Genomic DNA, 24,317 nt, shown 5'->3' on the forward strand with positions numbered 1-24,317 from the left:
TGATATTATTCTCACCAGCCCAGACTCTCTTGCTGAGCATTTTGCTCAACATTGTGCCCAGGCCTCAGCATAAGTCCACTGTCCACCCGCATTCCATCTTCTCATACACCGTCTAGAGTGACTTCCTCTTTGTTCCCTATTGCCAAAAACTTAATAATACCGCATTTAGTGAATGAATGGGAATCCACCAGCACCAATGCTCTCTACTATAGAATGGCTCCTGGACCAGCCCAGGTGCACAACCAAGTGCTTCAACAGTTATCAGTGGCTAGCCAACTTCATGTAATTGCCTTTTTAAAAACATCTATGGAGAATTCCCTACTCAATGAGCGAAAGTGTCACTATCCCAGTTTTGAAATCGGGTAAATTGCTGCTTCAGATGGACAGATATTGTCCAATCAGTATAACCAGTGCCCTCTGCAAGTTACTTGAACATATGGTGAGTTGAAGCCTGCGTTGGATCTTTGAATCCTGCAACCTTTTGGCCTGTTCCGAGGGTGGCATTTGCCAAGGCAATTCAACTGTGTGTAATTTAGTCCACCAAGAGTCTGTGATCCGAATGGGTTCTGCCTTATGTCAGCACCTTTGATCCACATGAAGCTTGTGGTACAGCATGGCACCATCACATCCTTTCCACCTTACATGAGTTGGCCCTCCATGGCCCACTTCTGATTTTTATCTGGAACTTTCTTTCGCATCACACTTTTCAGGTACAGGTTGGGACCATCCATAGGATCTCTCATCTGCAGGAGAATGGGGTTCTGTAGGGTTCCATTTTGGGTGTCCCTCTCTTTTTAGTGGCTATCTCTTGTCTGGTGGCAGCTGTGGGACGCGTGGTCTCTCCTTCTTGATATGCTGATGATTTTTGTATTTATTTTTGTTCCCCCATGATGGGCATTGCTGAATGCACACTGCAGGGAGTGATTCACAGAGTGCAATCTTGGGCTCTCACTTATGGCTTCCAGTTTTCAGCTGCCAAGATCTGCATTATCCATTTCTGTCATTTTTGTACAGTGTATCCACATCTGGATTTGTACCTTGAACCAATCCCTCAATGTGGTGGACTCTTATCATTTTTTGGGACTGGTCTTTGATGCCCATTTGACATGGCTTCCCCAGCTTCATCAACTTGAGCAGACATGTTAGTTGCACCTCACACTCTTCAATGCAATACCAACTGGGGTGTGGATCATTCTACTGTGTGCTGGCTCTACAAAGTGTTGGTCCAGTCCTGTCTAGATTATGGGAGAGCCTTGAGTACATCTCAGCGTCACCTTTGACGTTACAGATGCTTGACCTGATGATACACCATTGCAGGGTACGACTGGCAACTGGCCCCTTTCTTACTAGCCCAGTGTTCAGCCTCCTAGCAGAGATAAGGGTTCCAAAATGCGTGTTCTGCACCAATAACAGTTGATTGTTTGTATACACTGCTACTCTGAGCACCCATACTACAGTCACCTACAGAGGTCCACCTCCAGCGATGAGAGCCCAGGTCTGGCATTATGATCACCATCCATGTCCAGTTCCTTTTTCCAGAACTTCAGCTTTCCCTTCTACCATCGCTTCTCTGAGCCTGCTGATGTACACGTCCATGGTTTGTCCCCCTTCCACAACTCTGTCTTGACCTACCACTAGGCCCGAAAGACTCTGCCCATCTGAGACCTTCCTTCACCAATTCTCCAATCTCGGTGTGTTTAGATGTTCTGAAGTACCTATACTGATGGCTCAATGGTTGCCGGTCATACTGGCTTCGATTATGTTCATGTAGGATGTAATGAACTCCACTCCTTGCAGTGTTTCCAGTGCAGAGTTCGTAGACATCTCTCTGTTCCTGCACTTGAGTCCTTCCTTATCAGTAGCAACTCCTTGAGCAGTTGATAAGCTCTTGTCCAGTATCACCTTCAACATCCCTTGGTCCTGACTATACAGGGCTCCCTTCTTGCCCTCAATGAATGTGGCTGCTCAGTGGCCTTTGTCTGGACTTTGGCTCATGTTGCAATCCCGGGGAATGGACTTCCTGGCAGGCTGGTCAAATTGGCTACAGGCAAGCCAGCTCTTGAAACTGGTATTCCAGCACTGGTCCTTTGATCAGTATTACATTAAGTTCCGAGGGTCTGGAATATGGAATGGCATACTCTGACTTCACTGAACAAACTATGGGTGATAAACAGACAATGAATTCGTAGAGGTCCTCCATGCAGGCCTCTTGCAAGGAGTCCATCATTCTTTGCTGGCTTTGCATCAGCCATGCTTGGCTTGATTCATGGTCATCTCCTCCATCATAAGGTGCTGCCCCACTGTCATCCTTTCCTTTCCTTTCCTTTCCTTTACTTTACTTTACTTTACTTTACTTTACTTTACTTTCTTTTCTTTCCTTTCCCCTTCTCACATGTTCTGTTTTCCTCAGTGTTCTTCCTGTGCTCCTCTTGCAGTGTCCATATCACTAGTCTTTTCTGTGCGTTGTTGGTTGGAGTGCCTCTGGTGATTGGTAAGGGCAGAGGAGTATGTCCCCAATGCACTTTCTGCCTTTGGGGGGCCTCTGATAGACCCTGAGGTTTTCTTTCCTTGGATTTTGTGCTCTAGACCTTTCTTTGTTGTGCAGTTGTGGAGACTTGCCTGTTCCAGGTTGGAGGGACAGATGACCTTTTAGTTTGCTTCCTTTAATTGTTCAACCAAGAAACCAACCTAATTCAGTTAAAAACTTTCCAAGTTTTGGTACAAGCTGATCACTAAACTATTTGCTAAAGAGGTCACAAGACATTCAGAAACTATTTTGGACACTGCAAAAAAACTGGTAGTGCATTAAGGCTACATCCTTCAACGTTCTAGGTTTCTTAGACTTCTCAATACACATCGCAGGCAGTCTTTGTGCCAGAAGCATTTGATGCTAAAATAAAAGTTATCTGTGTGAGTTTTTTCCCCCCTTGGTCAGAAGTTTCTATCCTTGGCTAGCTAATGATTACAAAATCAACTTGTTGGCATTGTAAATTTGGCCCTTAGTGTAGCCTTGGGAGTAATCTTCAAACTCTGCTTTCAGAAAATCAACAATGTCTTGATCTGCAGTAACTTTTCTTCACATACACTCAATTCCCAAATGCCATATGTTTATATACCTGTCAAAGCATCCAGTTTGAAGGAAAAATCTTTCCTTATGTAACAATGCAGCTAACAATTTAGCTGCCTTTCTTCCCCTGTATCTGGCCATTGAAAGATTGTATTTTACTCTTTCGTGACTGAACCAAAACTTTAGAGCTTAACGTACTTTCTAAAGTCTGACATTTTCAGTGTTTTTCTGTGAGGACTTTTCACAGTTGACCCTAGAAATTTAAATTTAGACTTCACCCATTCTGAAACCATAGAAAACTAACCCCATGATTAGTCACAACAGTTCTCAATAAACCTCCTTTCTCAATTTCATTGACAGCAGCTAATTTATGAACAAAAATAATCACAACATGCTTCTGATTTGTCCCCATAGCACAAAAATGCACATGCAATGAAGAGAAACAACCACTCAAATGCACTATTGTTGACAGTGTAGCTTTGTTTAGAGTGGCAAATCAGTGGATGGGTATGCAACTCAAGGTTCAGGCTTTCACCTCTCCTCACTAACCGCAAACCATCACACACTCATCTGGAATTATTTCTGTGAAGTAGAGTCTCTCTCTCTCTCTCTCTCTCTCTCTCTCTCTCTCTCTCTCTCTCTCTCTCTTTTTGCCCCCTTCACATAAGTTTCGATTGACTTGAGTTCAGTTAGCTGTGGGGTTTTACTGTAATTTTGATATTTTGCTAAGTTTCTCTTTTGTTGATGATATTCCAAACAGTTCAATGTCTGTTTTTCATTAATTTTAATTTATTAATTTCTTCTCTTCCTGATGGCTTTAACATTTGCCTAAAAAATTGAAGTGTTAGTATCCTGTTTATTTTTAAAGTAAATATAGTTTTTTCACAGAACTGGAAAAGATTTAAGTGACGTGTATTATGCACTGGCCCATACATGTGTATTGTTGGTTGAAGTTTTAAAAGAAGGAAATTTCCATGAAAAACAGTCAAAATTGAAAAAAATCTGCACAAAACTGAGACAATGCAAAGACTGGGTAGATAAATTATGAATATTAATATACACTGATGAGCCAAAACATTATGACCACCTGCTTAATACCTTGTTTGTTCATCTTTGAAATGAAATACATCACTGATTCAGTTTGTTGGTAAGTTTGTGGAGGTTTGTGGCATTAGAAGTTTTTGCGCAGGTCATGTAAATAATGGGCCGCTGATTTGTGTATGTGGTGATGGGGTCTGATAGTGACCCAGCTGCACTTCATAGGGTTTACATCAGCCAAATTTGGGCGAGACATCAACATGAGTTCACTATAATGCTCCTCAAATCACTTTAGCACGGTTCTGGCTGAGAGGCATGGACAACTGTACTGCTGAAAGATGATATTGCCATTGGGGAAGACATCAGGTGTTAAGGGATGCAGGTGGCTCGCAGTTGTCAGTGTGCCTTTGATTACTACCATAGGCCCCATGCCAAACTACTGTAATGAAAATGTGATTCACACAAAGAGCCAAAACATTTCTATTGATCAGTAGTTAAATCCAAATGGTCCCGCACCCACTGGAATCATAAAACATGAAGGGAATCATAAATCATGATGTTGTTGGGTCAACATATGAACACTTAGGAGTGGTCTGCTGCAGAGCTCCATGTTCAACAACTTATGATAAACAGTGTGCTCCGCAACACTTGTGTGTGCACCAGCATTGTGCTCTTTCAGGAGAGATGCTACAGATAGTCATCTATCCAACTATACAGAGCAGACAAGCCTCTGAACCCCATGTTCTGTGAAGAGCTGTGGACGTCCAACCATTTAGCACCTTGTGATAGTTTCATTGTCCTCCTATCTCTTTCCATAGATGCTCACGACAGTAGTACATGAACATTAAAACACCTTCACTGCTTCTCAGATATTTATTCACAGGTTCTGTGTAATAATAATGGGCCCTTTGTCAAAGTTGTTTGTCTCAATGGATTTGCATTTGCAGCTCTTATCTTCGCTATTGTGATCCCCCGGCCATGTGTGCTTCACTTACATACTTTTGTTACCGCATCACGTGCCCACAATGCCACCAGGCAGCAGCCAATGTCATGGTGGACAGTGATCATAATGTTTTGGCTTGTTGTATATTAGTTATCTGTATCATATTGTAAAATACTTCTTGGTATTGGTATTTGGCTTTCCATTACAAAGTACACATAACAGCAAAAGTCTCAGCACCTGAAGATGACTGGGTCAGTCATCGAAATATTTTCATAAAATAATTTTAAACGATTCAGCTGTAGATTCTTGATGAAACATTGTAGATTGTATTAATCAAACAAAACTTTTTTTAAAGCATTATTATTTCTGTATGTCCAGGGTTTTAGGTTATGAATTCATTTTCTAGTATACAACTGATGACAGATAAACATATCAACTTGTTAGTCTATCAATTCTGGACTTTTATTATAAGTTATCTCTGTTGACAACTGACACAGCTACAATTTCATATTGCACCACCTTATGAAATTCATTAGGACAGCCTTTACAATAACTATGAATAAACATACACTGGAGTAGAGCTATTTGCACAGGAATAAGCATTTGTGTGAATATACAATTATGAATGAACGCATCAGGTTCCTTCTCTTATGTAGGAGTTGTAACATTGTCTAAGAGGGGTGAATAATGGAGTTTATTCATTTAGTAGTAAATATGGGGATACATATATGATTTTCAATTTCTAACATTTCTAACTGAGTGCACTTTCCGCCCTATCTCTCTGTATAGGATTTCATGTATTACGTATTTGTGGTTCTTGTTTAAGCAATGTTACGCAAAGGATGAATCAAGGTTCTTTAACGTGCAGCTTCAATGATGTTTTCTGTTCCTAGTACAGATTGACCTCCCAGTTTGTTCTATGTAACAGGACTGACTCTTGGCAGATGATCTTATAAACTGCTTTTCATGGTGGGCAGTAGTTTATCTTTTGAACTGAAAAAAATATCAACCTAATGTCTGTGGGGCATACAAAAACAGAGAGAATATCATTTCTTTTAGAATGTTGCTTATTCTGTTAGAAATGTTACCTACAAAAGGTGAACTACACCATTTGCTTTTTGACTTGTGTGTGTTGTTCACTGTGTGTGTGTTGTTCACTGGCTTGCTTCTTCAGTTTGTAGCTGTTGTTTTATTGTATTAAGTTTCTGGTCATAGTCTTCTTGGGCCATGTATACTGATGGGCTAAAATATTATGACCACTGTCCACCGTGAGACTGAATGCTGCTTAGTGGCCACTGCGGGCATGTGACACAGTAAGGACAGTGTATACATGGAGCAGAGACAAATGGGGATTCATTGTAGCAACTATACAGGGCACAAATGGAGAAATCCATTGGAAGGAATGTGTCTATTATTCCATTCTGGATGTGGAACTGTGGCTGGATAAAAATTTAACAAAGAAGTTACTTTATTTTCACTACCAGTTTCAGCAGTTCATTATGCCATCTTGAGTGAGGCCCCACATGAACCTCTAAAAACATAATTGATATTGCCATACTGGGGACATGTTTCTGGATGTTATGAATTATCAAGTGCTTCCTTTGAAGACTTCACTGTAGGTGCAGTTGGAGGATACTTTCATTCCTTCTTATGTAACCCTCCTCTCAGTCTTTGTTGTCATCTGTCATGTTTAAACTGTCATCTATTTTCTGCCTTAGGTGCTAGTCTGCTCATTTATTTATCTGCACCACCCTCATTAACCAACAACTTGCCCCTACATCTTTTGTAGTACTGATTTTTGTGTATGTAGACGGGTCCATATTTATTTACGAATTTCCATCAAATCTGAACCAGTGTGGTCCTCAACTTGGTCTTGGTTTTTTATCCTCTGTGGTAAGTCTTTCCTTATCTGGGTTTCTGGGTGACTTTTCTAAACTCTACCCCTTTTCCTAAAGCTCACCAGTCCTTTTCCTTCAACTCTCTTCCTTCCCCATCATCCTTTCTGCCAGTCTTTGCATCTTTTCCCTTCCATGCTGCATGTCTGTCCCCTTACTGCTGTTTTCCCCTCCCTTGGGGAACGTGTCTGTGCTGTTTTTGGATATGTATTCTGCATTTTTGGTAGTCAGTATCTTGGAGGTTTCTCTTTTTCTTCTTCATCCTGTGTGCTCTTGAAGGCTGGTCCATGCGCCTGACACAACAGTTGACTGGGTAACGCACAATTTCCAGCCTGGGGTCGGCAGGTAGGGTACACATGTACCCACTGGTACAGGCTCGGCTTAGAGAGGGGTGATTGTCTGAGCTGCTACCTTCCCCAATTGCCAATTGGTCCCTCTGTCAGGTGTTAGTTCACACTTCAGGTCACAGCTCCCTATCACCTAAGGTGGGTGCACCCCCTTCTGAAGGGAGCCTACCAGTGGAAGAAGCACACTGTTGGAGATGCTGGCAATCATGGGGATTTTTTTGCAATGAGCCAATCATCTTCCCAGTCAACAGCTACAAAATGCAAACAGAATGAGGTTAACGATTCAAAGACCCTCCCACCGTGGTTCTTCGTGGTTTCACATACTGAAGATGGTCAGTCCTTTGCTATGGTAAATCCGTTTATTATTCAGAAAGGTGTTGACGCAGTTGTTGACCCTGTGGAATCTTGCTCTCGTTTACACAATAGCACTTCGCTTTTGGATACTGCTTCTGATTATGAAGCAGAACTTCATGCAGCTTCGCTCCTCCGTGCCTATCCTATTTGTGATGAGGGCCATTGAACGCTGAATTCTTCCCGTGTGTTATTTACACTTGGCTGCTTGCTGGTCTGACCAAGGCAAAAATCCAAATATACCTCTGATCAGGGTGTCCTTGTCATCCATCGGGTGATGAAAAAAGTATATGCCTCCTTAGTATCCACACGCACTCTCTTTCTCACTTTTGATAGAGCAGTTCTTTCATCAAAGATCAAAGCAGGTTATGAAGTTATCATGGTCAGAGCTAATATTCTGAACCCAATGCACTGCTACCAGTGTCATTGTTACAACCCCACTCAAGAGTCCTGTTGACACCAAGCCAAGTATGTAACCTGTGGTAGGGATGCTCACGAAGGTGATTGTCCGCCGCCTCCTCCACACTGCATCACATGCAATGGCAATCATGCTGCCTCCTCCCGCTACTTTCCTGTGTATCTTGATGAGCGGTCTGTCCAGGTGATCCGGGTGAAGAAAAAAGTGCCATACCCAGTTGCTCGCAAGTTGTTGGCTAGCGGAAACCCTGTGTTCTACCATCTGGCACCTACAGTACTGTTCTTGCTACATCTCACTCCGTGAAGGGTATTTCCATGCAGACATGCAATCTCAAATTTAACAGTGCTGTTGTGAAATTGCCCAGCATCATGTAGTGTCCCTATACTATGCTCCAGCTGTGCAGCATGTCACAAACTTTCGCCTCACGGGGTGTAGTCACAAGCTAATCAACCAGCAGCCCAGAATGGACAGAAGGAATACCCTCATAAAGATTCCCTAAGTGCCCCCCCCCCCCCCCTACCCCACAGCCAACCAACACCTGAGTCTGCCTCAGCTGACTGGAAAAGCTTGAAGATCCTCTTTGATGGTATTGCCATGTGATACCCTCGCCCGGCCAACCTCCGTGTTTTCTCTCTGCCCTGGACTCCACAGGCTGACAGAAGGAGAATGTCATCGCTTCTGTAGACCTCATGGAGCAGCATCCTCCTGCCACTGTACCCTGTAGCAGCGCATCTTTGAAGGATGGCACTCAGCAGCTGCTGAGATGACACTCCTTCATTTTTCCCTCATTGTGACACTCCTCCACTGGAGCGTTCGTGGTCTTTGGTCCAACAAAGATAATTTATGACTGCTCTTAGAATTGCTGTGTCTATTGTTCTCTGCCTTCAGGAAACAAAATCACACCCTGACGACCACTCTGAGCTCTCGCATTTCTTCCTGGTCCATTTTGACCTTCACCTCATCCCCCCATCCTCTTAGGCCAGCATTCCCTCTCATGGAGGAGTTATGCTGCTCATACGGGATGACGTTCAGAGACAACCCATCTCCCTGACCACCCACCTTCAAGCTATTGCAGTTCACCTCTTCCTTCCTCATTTGACTTTTTCCCTTTGGGCCTTTTACATTCCTCTGTCATTTGACGTCACTAGGACAGACTTCCTCCAGCTTGTTGGGCAGCTACATCACCCCTTTCTGCCACTCGGTGACCTTAATGCGCACCATCTGGTTTGGGGTTCTCCCAGAACCTGTCGGAGAGGTGCACTCTTGGTTGACCTTCTTAATCAACTTAACCTTTTCTGCCTTCACACAGGAGCACCCATGTTCCTTTGAGACTCCACGCACACCTATTTCCATTTGGACCTATCCTTTTGCACTGTCCAGCTTGCCCATCATCTTGAGTGGTCCATTCTATATGACACTTACCTGAGCAACCAATTTCTGCGTGCTACCCATTTGCTGATGCCTACCCCACCTATGTGCACATCCAAACAGCAGCTTTCTAAGGCCGACTGGAGGCTTTACTCCTCTCTGGCAACCTTATACGAACAACATTTCTGCAGTTGTGATGACCAGGTAGAATATCTTACAAAAGTTATCCTTAGCACTGTAGAAAATTCCATTCCTTGCACTTCTTCGTTATCATGCCATGTCCTGGTCCCTTGGTGGACTGAGACATGCCGCATCGCAATTTGCGCAGGGAGATGTGCCCTCTGCATTTTTAACTGTCATCCCACAATGGCAAGCTGCATTCATTATAAATGGTTGCGTGCACAATGTTGTTGCACTCTTGGGGATAACAAAAACAGTTCTTTTAACAGTTCCACTCCATCTTCCGTTGTGTGGGCCAACCTCCAGCGGCTCTCTGGGACCAAGATCCAATCCTCAATTTCCATAATGACATTAACAGATGATGTCATCGTGGACCCTACTGCTATCTACAATACCTTAGGCCACCATTTTGTGGGGATTTTGAGCTGCTCCCGCTATCATCCTGCCTCTCTGCATTGGAAAAGAGTGGAAAAGGCTTGGGCGATATCCCTCTACAATGCCATCTGTACTATGAGGAAGCTAGATCATGCTGCTCACATTCAGATGTTGCAGCACCTTTCTTTTGGGGGCAAGCACTTCCTGCTTAACACGTACATCTGTATCTGGGTAGAGGGCACGTCTCCCAAACACTGGCGTGAAGCCACTGTCATACCCATACCTAAACCCAGTAAGGACAAACACCTTCCTTCTAGTTACCACCCCATTTCTCTCACCAGCTGTGTTTGCAAGGTGATGGAAAGTGATTCACACCCGGCTGATACGGTGGCTAGAGTCTCGCAATTTACTAACCACTGCACAGTATGGATTTTGAGCACGGCATTCTGCACTTGACCACCCTGTCACTTTATTCACCCATGTCGTGAATGGTTTTCTCAGGAAGTCTGACTGTGGCCATTTTTTTTCGATTTGAAGGAAGCCTACGAAAACTGCTGGAAGACCGGTATCCTCCATACTCTCTACACGTAGGGCTTTAATGGCCACATACCCATTTCCTTCAGGAATTTTTGAAAGACCGAATTTTCAAGGTACATGTGGGTTCTGCCTTGTTGGACACTTTTACCCAGGAAAATGATGTGCCTCAGGGTTCTGGTCTGAGCATTGTCCTCTTTGTTATCACCATTAACCCTATCATGGCCTGTCTTCCTCCGGGCATCTTAGGCTCCCTTTTCATTGATGACTTTGCCCTCTATTGTATTCTCCACAGACTTGTCTCACTGAGCAGCGTCGTCAGTGATGTCTCGATCGCCTTCAACCGTGGAGCATCGACAATAGCGTTCGTTTTTCCACTGACAAAACGGTTCGTATGAATTTCTGGCTGCACAATTGGTTTCTTCCACTGTCTTTACATCTGGGGCCTGTTGCTCTTCTGTTCATTGAAACTACGAAATTCCTAGGACTCCTGCTTGATAGGCAACTTTTTTGGTCATCCCATGTGTCTTACCTGGCAGTGCGCTGTATGCAGTCCATCAGTGTCAAATGTGTCCTCAGTGGTACTTTCTGGGGGCAGATCATACCATCCTCCTCCATTTGTACTGGTCCCTTGCCCGTTTGAAGCTAGACTATGGGTGTTTTGTTTACGCATCTGCACGTCCACCCCTCTTATGCCGTCCTAATAGTATTCACCATTGTGGCATTTTTTTGGCCCCTGGTGCCTTTTACAGTATCCTGGTTGAGAGTCTGTATGCAGAAGCTGCCAAATTACTGCTGTCCTACTGCCATGACTTTCTTCTCAGTAGATATGCATGCCATTTGTCTGCCATGCATCATGCCATTTGTCTGCCATGCATGGCCACCCATCCTATGCCTCCTCCTTAGATGACTCCTTCGATCATCAGTATGGAGTGCGAACCTCTTCTCTGTTACCTCCTGGAGTTCACTTTCGGCTCTTGCTCCAGCAGCTTAACTTCACGCTGCCTACCACTTTCCCAATGGGTGTGAACCCTTCACCAACTTGTCTTCATGCAGCAACCCATCTTCACCTTTGCCTTCATTTGCTTCCTAAGGACACTACTCCAGCCTCACTCTATTGCCTTCGCTTTCATGGCCTTTGCACAGTTCTTCATGATAGTACCTCTGTGTTTACTGATGGCACTTGCACTGACTGTGATGTCGGGTGTGCCTTCATCATTGGCATCAACCATTTTCAGTACTGGCTTCCAGAACACTGCACAGTATTTACAGCAGAGCTTATTTGTATCAGGCCACGCAGTACATCCGGTGACACAAACTTTTCAATTGTGTCATCTGCTTTGACTCTCTGTGCCCTTCAAAGCCTCTGTGTGCTATAGTATCTAAGGTTCTGGAATGTGAGGCCTTAGGTGACTACCAGTCAAGGCTGAGTTGCAAAACACCCTTAACATCTGTAAAGGCATGGTTACCTGTTATGATATAAAGGAAATGGACCCTGCAGAGTTACGTGAAGAATGGAAAAATGTTGGCATTATGGAAATGCAGAGCTATAAGATGAGAGTAAATAGTTCATTGGAAAAATCTGCAACATTTATTTTAACATTTAGCATTCCAGATTTACCTAAACACATCCTCACAGGCTATATCTGTCCTAAAGTTTGCCCGTTTGTTCTTAACACAATGCGTTGCTTCAGATGTCAAAGATTTAGCCATACCTCCATGGAATATAATGGGAGGGCTATGTGTAGAAATTGTGGAGGCTCAGCTCGTGAATCAGGCATTTCTTGTACACTTTCTCTGAAATGTATAAACTGCTCCAGTTATCACTCAGTATGGAGCAGAAAGTGAGAGGTTTAAATGAGGAAAGGGAAATTCAGGAGTTGAAAGTCAAGAAACACATGCCCTGTGGTGAAGCTAAGAAAGCTTTCAAAGGTATGTAATCTCTGGTTTTTGCTACTTTTGCGTCAGCACTTAAGAAGGCAATCACCAACTGTGATGCCTCCACACAGACTCAGACCACAGATTCAAGGATGAGCACAAGCACTTGTTGTTGTACCTGTGTGGGAAAAGCTAAACTCGAACCAGAAATCATTCAGAAGCCATCGGTGATAGGCTTACAGAAGACTACTAAGCTGTCCCCTTAACCCAAGCAACCAACTGCTCCATTAAGGAAAGAGTCCCTTAGAAAAATAGTTCAAAGTTGAAAAACGTGGCAGTTAAATCTTTGGATCGGTGAGCTCTGTCCATCTCACATGGGGACTTTACTCTTGAGGATATGGGTCTCCACGTGGAGGAACCAGAGAGCTGGGCACTGTCTAATGTTCCACGTGACCTCCCGGGTAAATCAGCACCTCAGAGGGAGGTAGGCAAGACCAAATATCAGTGATCAATGGCTCCCACAGGAACTACTGTGTTGCAGTGGAATTTAATACAAGAAACTCATTTTGAAGTCACCGACACATCTGCATTAAGGGGTTACCACCCCTACAGGAAGGAAAATACTACTGGAGACAGGGCTAAAGATGGTGTGGATGTTTTCATTGATGACAGATGCCACTCCTCTCCTGTTCGTCTTACCACAGCCATGCAAGCAGTTGCCGTGAAACTTCTAGTACCATTTAACATCATAGTGTGCACTTTATATATTCCTCCTCATGATCCTTTGGATCAGGCACACAGACAGAACTCATCCCGGCACTCCAACACCATTACTCCTTGTGGGAGACTTCAGTGCACATAAAGTGCTGTGGGGCTCGGCTACGACTTGCTCCTGTGGTCAAATTATTGACCAACTTGTACATTTTGATAATATCTGCCTTTTGCACTTGGGTCTGATGACACATTTTTCCACAGCTATAGGGTCTTTTTTAGCTATTGACCTTTGTTTCTGCTCTCCATACAAATTTACCTGGTAGTGACAACTTCCCAGTGTGGGATCTGTCAGTAGACTTGTACAGTGACTGACAGGACACCACGAAGACAGATGATTCAAAGAGCAAATTGGTTGCAGTACAGTCAACAGGCTGTTTTTGAACAAAAGGATTGTGCACAGGAGACAGTGCCCCATATTACTTGTGACAGCCAGCGGGCTGCTACCAGTGTCCATCCCTCAGTGTAACAACCACCTCAGACAGTGGCCTGTACCTTGGTGCAGTGATGACTGTCACTTGGCAATAAGAGCCAGATGAACAGCTCTGCAGAATGTCAAACACCACTCAACTACAAAAAACCTTAATGCTGTCAGATCTGTGAGAGCATGTGCGAGGCAAGTGATAAAAGAACGGAAGAGGGATTCCTGGAAGGAATTCACAACTTCCATTAATCAGTTCACTTCCACTGCACAAGTTTGGGAATCAATAAGGTGGATTTCACTCAAGGACAGAACATGTCCCCTTACAGCCTTGTGAAGAAATGGGGTCTTGGTGGACACTCCTAAAGACATGGCTCAGGTTTTAGCTGAACACTTTATTGCAATCACTGCATCATCCAGACAAGCTCCTGCATTTCAGATGTTCTGTAGGACTGCAGAGAAGAGGAAGCTCCATTTCTTCTCGCATATAATGAGGAGGTCCACAACCTTCCATTCTCTGTATGGGAACTGGAAGCAGCTCTGTCCACGACCAGACACACTGCTCCATGACCTGATGAGATTCATTATGCCATTCTCCAACATCAGTACCCTGAAGTGAAAGGACAGCTCCTCTCTTGTTTCAATCAGACCTGGTTTGATGGATGGTATTCCACGACTTGGAAGGAGGCAACATTAATCCCATTATGGAAATCGGGCAAGGTCCATAGCATCCCTAACAGTTAACAGAGTGTACCCCTTAACAATTGCATGGGTAAGACCCTTGAATGCACGGTCACCTGCTGCCTCGCTGGTTGTTTGAATCCCGAGGTCACTGGAGCCACTCCCAGTATGGTTTCACGTGCTGCGGTTACACCCTTGCCAAATTAATACTACTGGAGACGGTGATGCAGGAATCCTTCTTACACCAAAAATATTTGGTTTGTGTGTTTTTTGACCTCAAAAAGGCATATGACACTACTTGCAGATATAGCGTCCTTCGCCAACTTCATGAATGGGGGCTACATGGACTTTTGCCATTTCCTATGCAGTCAGGCAGGAGCCTTGTCAAATGCTCTTTCTTTGTGGATGACTTTGTAGTCTACTTTTTCTCCAATCTTACAGTGACAATGAGACAGCTACAGCTGATCATCAGGAGGCTGGAAACCTGGGCCAAGACAACTGGTTCTGTGGTTCTCATCGGAGAAGGCTACATGTCTCAATTTTAACTGTGCATGTTGAAGTTTTAACGAACCAGTGCTCACAGTGGGGGACAATATTGTACATTTTCAGGAAGCTGTGTGCATTTTAGGTTTATTATTTGACTCAAAAATAACTTGGCTCCCATACCTGAAAGACCTATGAACAAAGGACTTCCAGTAATTGAATATTTTAAAATGCCCTAGCTGAAGAGCATGGGGAGTCACATCATGCCTCCTGCAGTTTTATAAGACTTTTTTTGATCATGTTAAGATTTATGGATCAGTTCATATTTTCTACCTCAAGATGTTAGGCAGTGTCTGCCATGTGGCATTCGTATATCGACTGGAGCCTTTTGGACCTGCTCAGTTCAGAGTCTGTGTGCAGAGGCTGGTGAACCACCACTCTGGATTCAACAATATATCCTTTTCGCTCAACACACACTGAAAATCTCAGTGTCACTTCAGTTATTGGCATTTAGTGCAGTGGTCCAACCCAGCTTTGAATTGCTGTGCAGGAATTGACCCCATGTGACCACACCATTAGAGATACATGCTACCGACTGTCTCAAGGATCTGGATCTATCAGACCTCTTAATACACAGTCAGGGATGGAACACGTTGCCTGCCTTAGTGTCTTAAAAGGCCCAAAGTGATTTTAAGCATGATGCGGTATAAGAAAACTTGTATTCCAGATTATGTCTTTACAACTTTGTTTTCTTCCATTTTAAGAACATACCACAGTTTTATCATTGTTTATACAGATGAATCCCAGAAAGAGAATGTCCTCAGTTATTCCACTTTATTCCCTGACAGGGTTTTCAAAGTGCATCTTCTGGAACAATTTACAAATTATGGTGCGGAGTTATATGGCATTATGGTGGAACTAGAGAGGATTCACAGAAATCACTGTACAAGGTTTCTTGTCTGTTCTGACTTACTTAGTGCACTACAAACACCTCACCAAATGTGTCCAGTAGACCAGATGATTCAGCTCATACACAACTCCTTACATCAGCTCCAACACCGTGGGAAGGGGATGATCTTTTGCTTGGTACCTGGCCACATCAGGATAGATTAGATTAGATTAGATTAGTTTTCGTTCCATAGATCCGTGCTGAGGAGATCCTCGTGGATGTGGAACATGTCAATTTTTTTTTTATTTTTTTTTAAAGCTGAAATAACAATACTAATAGTATGAATATATACAATACATCATTTGTTTCTATTAAAAAATTCGTCAATGGAGTAGAAGGAGTTGGCCACTAGTAAGTCTTTCAGGCTCCTTTTAAACTGATCTTTATTTGTAACTAAATTTTTTATGTTTACTGGCAAATTATTGAAGATGAGTGTTCCTCAGTAGTGGACCCCTTTTTGAACTAAAGTGCTTTTAAGTCCTTGTGCAAATCATTTTTGTTCCTGGTATTGTATGTATGAACTGAGCTGTTTGTTGGAAAGAGAGATATATTATTTAGGACAAATTTCATTAATGAGTAAATATACTGAGACGCAGTAGTTAGTATACCCAGTTCTTTGAAGAGGTTTCTACAGGACGTCCGTGAATTTACTCCACAAATAATACGTATTACACGCTTTTGGACTCTGAAAACTTTTGTTTGACTTGAAGAGCTACCCCAAAATATTATACCATATGACATTATGGAATGAAAGTAGGCAAAGTATGCAAGCTTTTTCATTTTTATGTCGCCTATGTCTGCTAACACTCGAATTGCAAATACAGATTTGTTAAGGCGTTTCTGCAGTTATGTGGTGTGCTCTTCCCAACTGAATTTATTATCAAGTTGTAATCCCAGGAATTTAAGACTGTCAACCTCTTCTATCTGCTCTTCTTCGTATTTTATGCATATGCTGGGTGGAAACCTCTTAGAGGTTCTGAATTGCATATAGTGAGTCTTTTCGAAGTTTAATGTCAGTGAGTTGGCTTTAAACCATTTATTAATATCCATGAAAATATCATTAGCAGATCTTTCTAGAACTACACTTGACATACTATTTATTGAAATACTTGTGTCATCTACAAACAAAATGAACTCTGCTTCTGGCAGTGTAACTGATGAGAGATCATTAATGTACACAAGAAAAAGCAATGGCCCTAAGATGGATCCGTGTGGGACACCACATGTAATTTCTTCCCATTCTGATGATGACTTAATTCACTAGTTCCTTGCACTGACACCCTTTGTTTCCTGTTAGTGAGGTATGACTTGAACCATTTTGCAGCACTGCCCGTGACACCATAGAATTCTAATTTACTTAAAAGGATGTTGTGGTTCACACAGTCAAATGCCTTTGACAAATCACAGAAAACACCTGCTGCTTGTAATTTGTTATTTAATGAATTAAGTACATTTTCACTGTAGGTGTAAATAGCCTTCTCGATATCGGAACCCTTCAGAAATCCAAACTGTGTTCTTGATAATATGTTATTTGTGGTCAGATGGTTGAGCAGCTGCCTGTACATTACTTTTTCTAAAATTTTTGAGAATGCTGGCAAAAATGAAATCGGTCTGTAGTTTGATGGTATCTCTTTATCCCCTTTCTTGAATAGAGGCTTAACATCTGCATATTTTAGCCAGTCAGGAAATGTCCCAGTTATAATTGACTGGTTACACAAGTAACTTAGAATTGTACTAAACTCACAAGAACATGCCTTAGTTAACTTTGTTGATATTTCATCATACCCACTAGAATGCTTTGTTTTTAAAGATTTTATTATGGACGTTATTTCTTTTGGTGAAGTGAGTGATATATTCATGTACTTGAAGCTATTTGTGAAGGCTAGTTTCAGATATTCAAGGGCATTATTTACTGATCCTGAAAGTCCCATTCTATCAGTAACGGATATAAATACTTGTTAAATAGATTTGCCACACTATGCCCATCAGTTACTAATGTGTCATCTACCCTTAGTGCTATTTGCTCCTGTTCCTTTCTGGTTCTACCAGTCTGCTCTTTCACTATATCCCATATTGTTTTTATTTTGTTCCCTGACATTGCTACCTTCTTCTCGTAGTGCATTTGTTTAGACGTCTGAATTACTTTTTTTAATGTTTTACAGTATTCCTTGTATTTCGATAAATCATCAGCATTGGAGCTATTCTTGGGCGACAGATACATTTTCCTTTTTGTTTTACAGGAAATCTTTATTCCTTGTGTAATCCATGGTTTTATTATAGACTCCTGTTTAATTTGAGTAACTTTTAGAGGAAAACAGTTTTCAAACATGGTACTGACATTGTTCATGAAAGTGTTATATTTTTCATTCATGTCATGAGCACTATAAACATCTTTCCCGTTCATATCTTTGAGCAGTTTTCTAAAACACTCAATTTTTGGTTGATCGACTACTCTCCTGTACTCAGATTTAGCAGTCTTGATAATCTGCTTAGAATTTACATCTAAAACTAGGAGCTACATGTCATGATCTGATAGTCCATTTATAACAGGTTTTATGATATGATTTTGTTCCTTTGATTTGTCTATAAAAATGTTATCAATGGCTGTCCTTGAGGATTTAGTGAGCCTAGTTGGAAAGTTTACAGTGTGAGTTAGATTGAAAGACAACATTACTAACTGCAGTGAATGTTTACTGGAAGATTGCATTAGAAAATCTGTATTAAAGTCACCAGCAATCAAAATTTATTTGTTTCTTCCTGTTAAATAACCCAAAAGAGCTTCTAGATGATCTAAGAATAGATTATAATTTCCTGCAGGTGCTCGGTAAATAGTTATTATTATATAGGATCTGTTATGGAACTCTACTTCTGTTGCACATGCTTCTAGATGCTGCTCTAAACAGAATTTATTAATGCCAATGTTCTTGAATTTATGGCAGTTTTTGATAAATGTGGCAACTCCTCCTCCATCCATATCTACTCTGCAGAACTAGGAAGCTAGCTTAAATCCTGAAATGTCTAACATATCTATATCAGTGGTCACTTGATGTTCAGAGAGGCAGATTATGTCAATTTGGTTAGATGAATTCATTTCATCGATACAAATGAGTAGTTCATCAACTTTATTTCTAAGTCCCGGAATGTTCTGGTGTAATAAAGATAACTGATACTGCATACTAATGGGATTGTGACTGCTGTGGCGAAGATGAACTGGCAGTTTCTGATTACTTTCTGTTAAACACTGTTTAAATGGAGGCTGTATGATTCAATCTGACTCCTGTTCATCTGTTTTCTCAAACTGAGTGTGTCTGCCAATCTCTCTTAAAACTCATTTTCTTTCCCCCTTCCCTATCCTAAAAAAGGCATCCCTCTGACACCTGTGACCACTGGTATTTTACCACTTGTGCCAGTGTCCCCCCTTAAGTTTTCTGCAATCAACCCAGACAGTTTTCCCTTCCATTTCCTATTGGGGTGAAGGCCATGCCTAGTGTAGTCCCACCTATCGATAGCATCCACAGGAATCAAACCAATATGGGACCCTATATCCGTCCTAAGCAGCCACTCCAACTCAAAGTTCACCCTCCCTACGGAAGAGTTCAAATGAGGCCGATCATGGCGTCTCAACACAGACACAAATCCCACACTCGTATGCTTCGTTGCTGATGCTATCTTCACCAGGTCACTCTCTATGGAATATTCAGAGTCTCTGTCAATGCTATTTCCCGGACCACCCACTATAACCACGGCATCCTCCTTTGTGAAATCCTTGCATAAAGCACCTACATACTCTGTTACCTGACCCAGATCTGCACTAGGCTTGAAAAAGTTTGTGACCTGGTACTCTGGACCTAGATTTTCCTGCAGTAGTTGGCCAACACCTCTACCATGGGAACTACCTAACAACAGAACTTTCTTTCTCTTTACGAATTTCCCTACCTTTTTCAAGTCCTTGAAAGCTTGTTGTGCCCTTTCTACAGCTTCAGCTACATGAGGCTCATCCGATTCTGACTGAGGCAACAGGTCAAATCTATTATCAAGATGTATGACAAAGCTGTCTGATGCTCTCCTTTGCCTGTTCCCCCTATTACCTGGTGCCACTTCCCACCTCTGTTCACCCTTCTCCCTCTTTAACCTGTCCAGATCCTCCCTTGCCTTGTCTAGGTCAGCTTGAAGAGCTGCAATTTTCCCTTCCTGTTCCAGTATTTTCCTATCTCTACTACAGATCCTACAATACCACTGGTGAGTCTCATTTATGTCCCCATTTCCCACGCCACTACATTCGCCCCAATGAAAGAAACTACAGCACCCACCACACCACACCCCGGAACTAACGATCCTACGGCATGTCACACACTTCTCACTCAAGGTAAAAACAGAAATCGTATAAGCTGATTTAAGTAGTGACTAAAATGTAAACAAAGGACCCTAGAAACTATTCAGGCAGATATAAATAAATTGAAAGAGTACTGAATAAAAAACTGGTGATTACATATAACTCACTGTTTACTTACGATACGCGTACGTGAAATTAAGACTAAAATCCGTGCTATAGGTGCGAGAAGGAAAATAAACTTCTTACCCCGTTTAATCTTCTTTAACACTTCACTAACACTTCCACTAATGTAACAACACTTATATTATATTTATACCAACTGGAAACGTTTATCTATAAGTTTAATTCACTGCTTACTTACGATTTGCACGCGTGAAATTAGGCCTAGGATTCGTGCTACAGGCACGAGAAGAAAAATACGCTTATTACCCCATTTAACCTTATTTTATACTTCACTAACACTTCCACTAAAAATAGAGGGAAATGACATGGCTGACAAAGCAGCCAAGGAAGCTTGTTGGGATGGTGTTGTCTGTCAGCGTCCCATCCTGTTGCATGCCGTCATCTCATTTTCTGACATATGCATTATGCGTCAGTGGGAGACCGAATGGTTGAAGGCGACAGTAAACAAACTGTGATCGCTCAAATTGACCTCGCAGGCATGGCGGACCTCATGTCACTCTTGCTGCCGGAAGGAGTTTCTGTTTACCATAGTGCACATTGGACATAGGCCTTTAACACATGGCTTCCCCCTATGGTGGGAGGATCCACCATTGTGTGAGGTTTGTGGTGTGCCACTTTCAGTTCGGCATATTTTGGCAACATGTGTCTTATATACTGACATCAAGCAGCCCTCAGTCTTGATGGAGATCTGCCCACCTTCCTCACCAATACAAATTCCTGTGTTGCAAGAGTGGTGAACTTTTGTGAACAGTCAGGTCTCATCCCTAAACTCATGAGGAATGGAGGCAGACTTTAATGCATTATAAACTGCTCCACATGTGGGGACAGCCTTTGTCTCCCCCCCCCCCCCCCCATGAGACTGGCATGCTGACTTTTCATCAGGGCACTGATGACCATGATGTTGAGCACCTCTCACCTAAGGTCATCAAGGAAAGTGGCATGGGATTCGGAATAAAACCATGTGAAATTTAATTGGGAGACTGTATTTAGAGGTTCCAAAAATTTTAAGAGGTGTCAACCTCACTGTGAGTCCACGTGGCAGAGTCGTCATTGATGTATTTAAAACAGACCAGGGGTTGAAGGCTTATGGATTCCAGGAAAGCTGCCTCGAAGTTAACCTTGAAAAGGTTGACATAGGAAGAAGCAATCTTGGCTCCCATGACTGTGCCCATGATCTGTTTGTTTGTGTGCGCTTCTCCAAGGTAAAGCAGTTGTTTGTAAGTATAAAGTTAAGATATGCCAGAAAGGAAGGTTTGGAAACAGGTGGGTGCTGGTTAAGGTATTGTTCAGCAGCAGACTATTGACATGGAGGATGTTGGTGTAGAGGGAGGTTGCAATGACAAGAAAGTTGTGAAAAGGGCACAGATTTCAGATGCTCTAGGAAGTGGTTGGTGTCTTTAATATGGGAGACAAGTCTTTGTACTCTAGGTTGCAGTTATTGACCAAATAAGGCAGATAAAGATGCACTGAAGCCAGTAACTAAGGGACAACGAGGGTGATTGGGTTTGTGGATCTTAAGAATGTAAAATGTGGGAGTGCATTGTTTGCGTGGGATAAGGAGTTCTATGAATTGAAATGTTAGAGTTTGAGGGATTGTAGATCAGTTTGTATCACAGGGATGGGATTTCAATGACAGGTGCTGTAAGTGGAGATGTCAGACAGCTGGCATAGACTCTTACTCACATACTTCTGTCGGTCAAGTATGACCGCAGTAGATCCCTCGTGTGCCGGGAGGATAATGGTGGAGTCACCAATTTTTAGGTAACAAAACACCTGGAGTTCTGCAGAGGGCAGGTTAGTGACATGACATGTCATGGAGACCTGAGAAAGGGTTGTGTATATGTAGATATAAACAGTTGTAAAATGACATGAAATGGAACAAGCATATAAGGCTGGTTCTACGGAAGGCAAATAGTTGATTTTTGTTTGTTGGGAGAATTACAGGTAAGCGCAGTTCATCTATAAAGGAGGCCATGTACAGAACCCTATTACAAGCCATTCTTGACTACTACTAGTGTTCCTGGGGTACCAGATTAAGCAGTTCATAGGCATTCTGCTGGATTTGGATAGGTTCGATTAAAACACAAGTATTATGGAAATTCTATGCACACTATATACTAAAACAAAGAAATAAGACCTCTAAAAATGCTTGGAAAACATAACAATGCTTAAGGTTAACAGATGAGATTACGCTTCTGGACAATACTAAGGAAGACATTGAAAGATTTGAATAATTGTTGAGTGGAATAAACAAGGGTACTTAGCACTGATTTTGGATCAAAGTTTGAAAGCCTTGAGGAGATGCAGAAAGTAAAAGCATCAAAATTTGGTATAATGTGATAGAGTGAAAGACTTTTTATGTAGGAAGAAAGGTGAAGCGGCATCATGAAGACAAAGCGAATGTCAAGGGCATGCAGACATATACAAAGGAAGGTTCAGTCAATGAGAGGAATCTACTATCATTGACTTTGACTTCGAGATAAAGAAACACATAAATTTCGAAGACAGTGCTTTAAGGATGTTCGGATACTCGCATTGGACCTTGATGCTCTAATTTCCCGTTTATTATCTGATTAACCAAATGCTCTTTTTTATGGTTGATTTCATGTATTTTGACTCTGCATGACACCATTCCATTGTTTGGTTTTCATTTATACTTTTATGCTTTTCTTAAAAAAGATCCATTGTCCTCATGAAAGTATTTCTTCCCCTGTTTGCTTTTCTGCATTTTCCTCTTGCAGCCATTTCATCTTTAACGCACATACACAGGATAGAGGGAGCCAGATGACTTTTAGGTTGAGTAGCACCTTTTATTGTTGACTGTCTTCCAAATGTAAAGAAAGCAAGTTAATTTTGCCTGTCTGTTGTAATATCATATGAAGATAACATTATTTATGTTTTAAACTGCTACTTTTTATGATGGTTTGTACCATATTTATAATTTTTGTTATTTGGACTATGTTTTGCTGCTGTGGCATCTCAATTTTTATTTAAATTTTAGGGGAAGATGAAGTTTGATTTTGAAATAAGGTCATTGCAAAATTCTGCAGTGCGGCAGGAAGAAGAAAAAACTGCTTTTATGCATGGTAGCAGAAGAAGTTCTAGTTTTGAACTGTTGGATCGCCCATTGAAAGAGCTTACAACAGATGAAGTTGGTATAGTCCATCGTAGGTGCAGTAGTGTGGGACTTTTTGATGATGCAGCACCTCAGTCGCCATTGCCTTCACCGAGACCACCTGTCACAACTGTTGCAGAGCCTTCAATAGATGTTCGAATAATAGACTTTGCACATTCTACTCATAAAGGCATGGACAACCCTGTTGTTTACTCTGGTCCTGATCGGGGCTTTCTATTTGGTCTTGAAAATATGATTTCCATTTTGAAAGGGATTGAAAGAGATCATGGATAGACATTGATTGTTTATAGACAATTCAGACACTGTTCACATGTGGTATGATGTAAAAAAAAAAAAAGAAAAAAAAAAGTGGAAGTACTCCTTGACAACCAAAGGCCACATTTGGAGTTTTTTTTAGAAACACATTAAGTGCATTTTATCATTGACAGTAAGTTGATGTCTGTGATTTCCTAGTCAGTTTAATTTTGTACACTGTTTTGCAATAACCTGTAGAACCAGTTGTGGTGATGAATTTTGTGCATAGTAGTGAATGTGGAATTGTTTCATGGGTGCATGTCTCAAAATATTATATGATCTTTCATTTTAAAATTTGTTTACAGTTCTGTGTCATGTATTTGTATTGTGGATTGTACAGCTGACTAGCTTACCAAGTGTTATTTTTAGATGATATTTTAATTTTACAACAAATTACATTCTGAATATATTGTAATTATTTTATAACACAATCTAGCTAGCAAAAGTGAAAGTTCAGAATCTCTTTGTTTATTGCTTACATGGAGGGACAATTGTAGCTAGTTGAATAATTTGGAAAGAGTCATAATTTTATTTTTATGTGATATTGACTGTACTTTATGATTAAAAAAGGAGCAGAACTCTTTTATCTGTTTCATAGGCAAGTAAGTACACAAAATGCCTGTATCAGTAATATTTTGATATTGTGCTTCTATGGGGTTACATTCCTTACAA

The 24,317-nt window shown here is 41.8% G+C and overlaps 1 protein-coding gene across 1 annotated transcript in view; it reads left to right on the forward strand.

Annotated features, from left to right (window-relative positions):
* The window catches only part of LOC126251759 (inositol hexakisphosphate kinase 3-like), an 84,596-nt gene extending 60,921 nt beyond the window's left edge, over positions 1-23,675 (forward strand). The window contains exon 6 of the mRNA XM_049952375.1: positions 23,217-23,675. Within this exon, the coding sequence (XP_049808332.1) occupies positions 23,217-23,624 (408 nt within the window). The 3' untranslated portion in view covers positions 23,625-23,675. The remainder of the gene's footprint in view (positions 1-23,216) is intronic.
* Positions 23,676-24,317: the final 642 nt, after the last annotated feature.

This window comes from Schistocerca nitens, chromosome 4, assembly GCF_023898315.1.
Source record: "Schistocerca nitens isolate TAMUIC-IGC-003100 chromosome 4, iqSchNite1.1, whole genome shotgun sequence".
Classification (NCBI taxonomy): Eukaryota; Metazoa; Arthropoda; class Insecta; order Orthoptera; family Acrididae; genus Schistocerca; species Schistocerca nitens.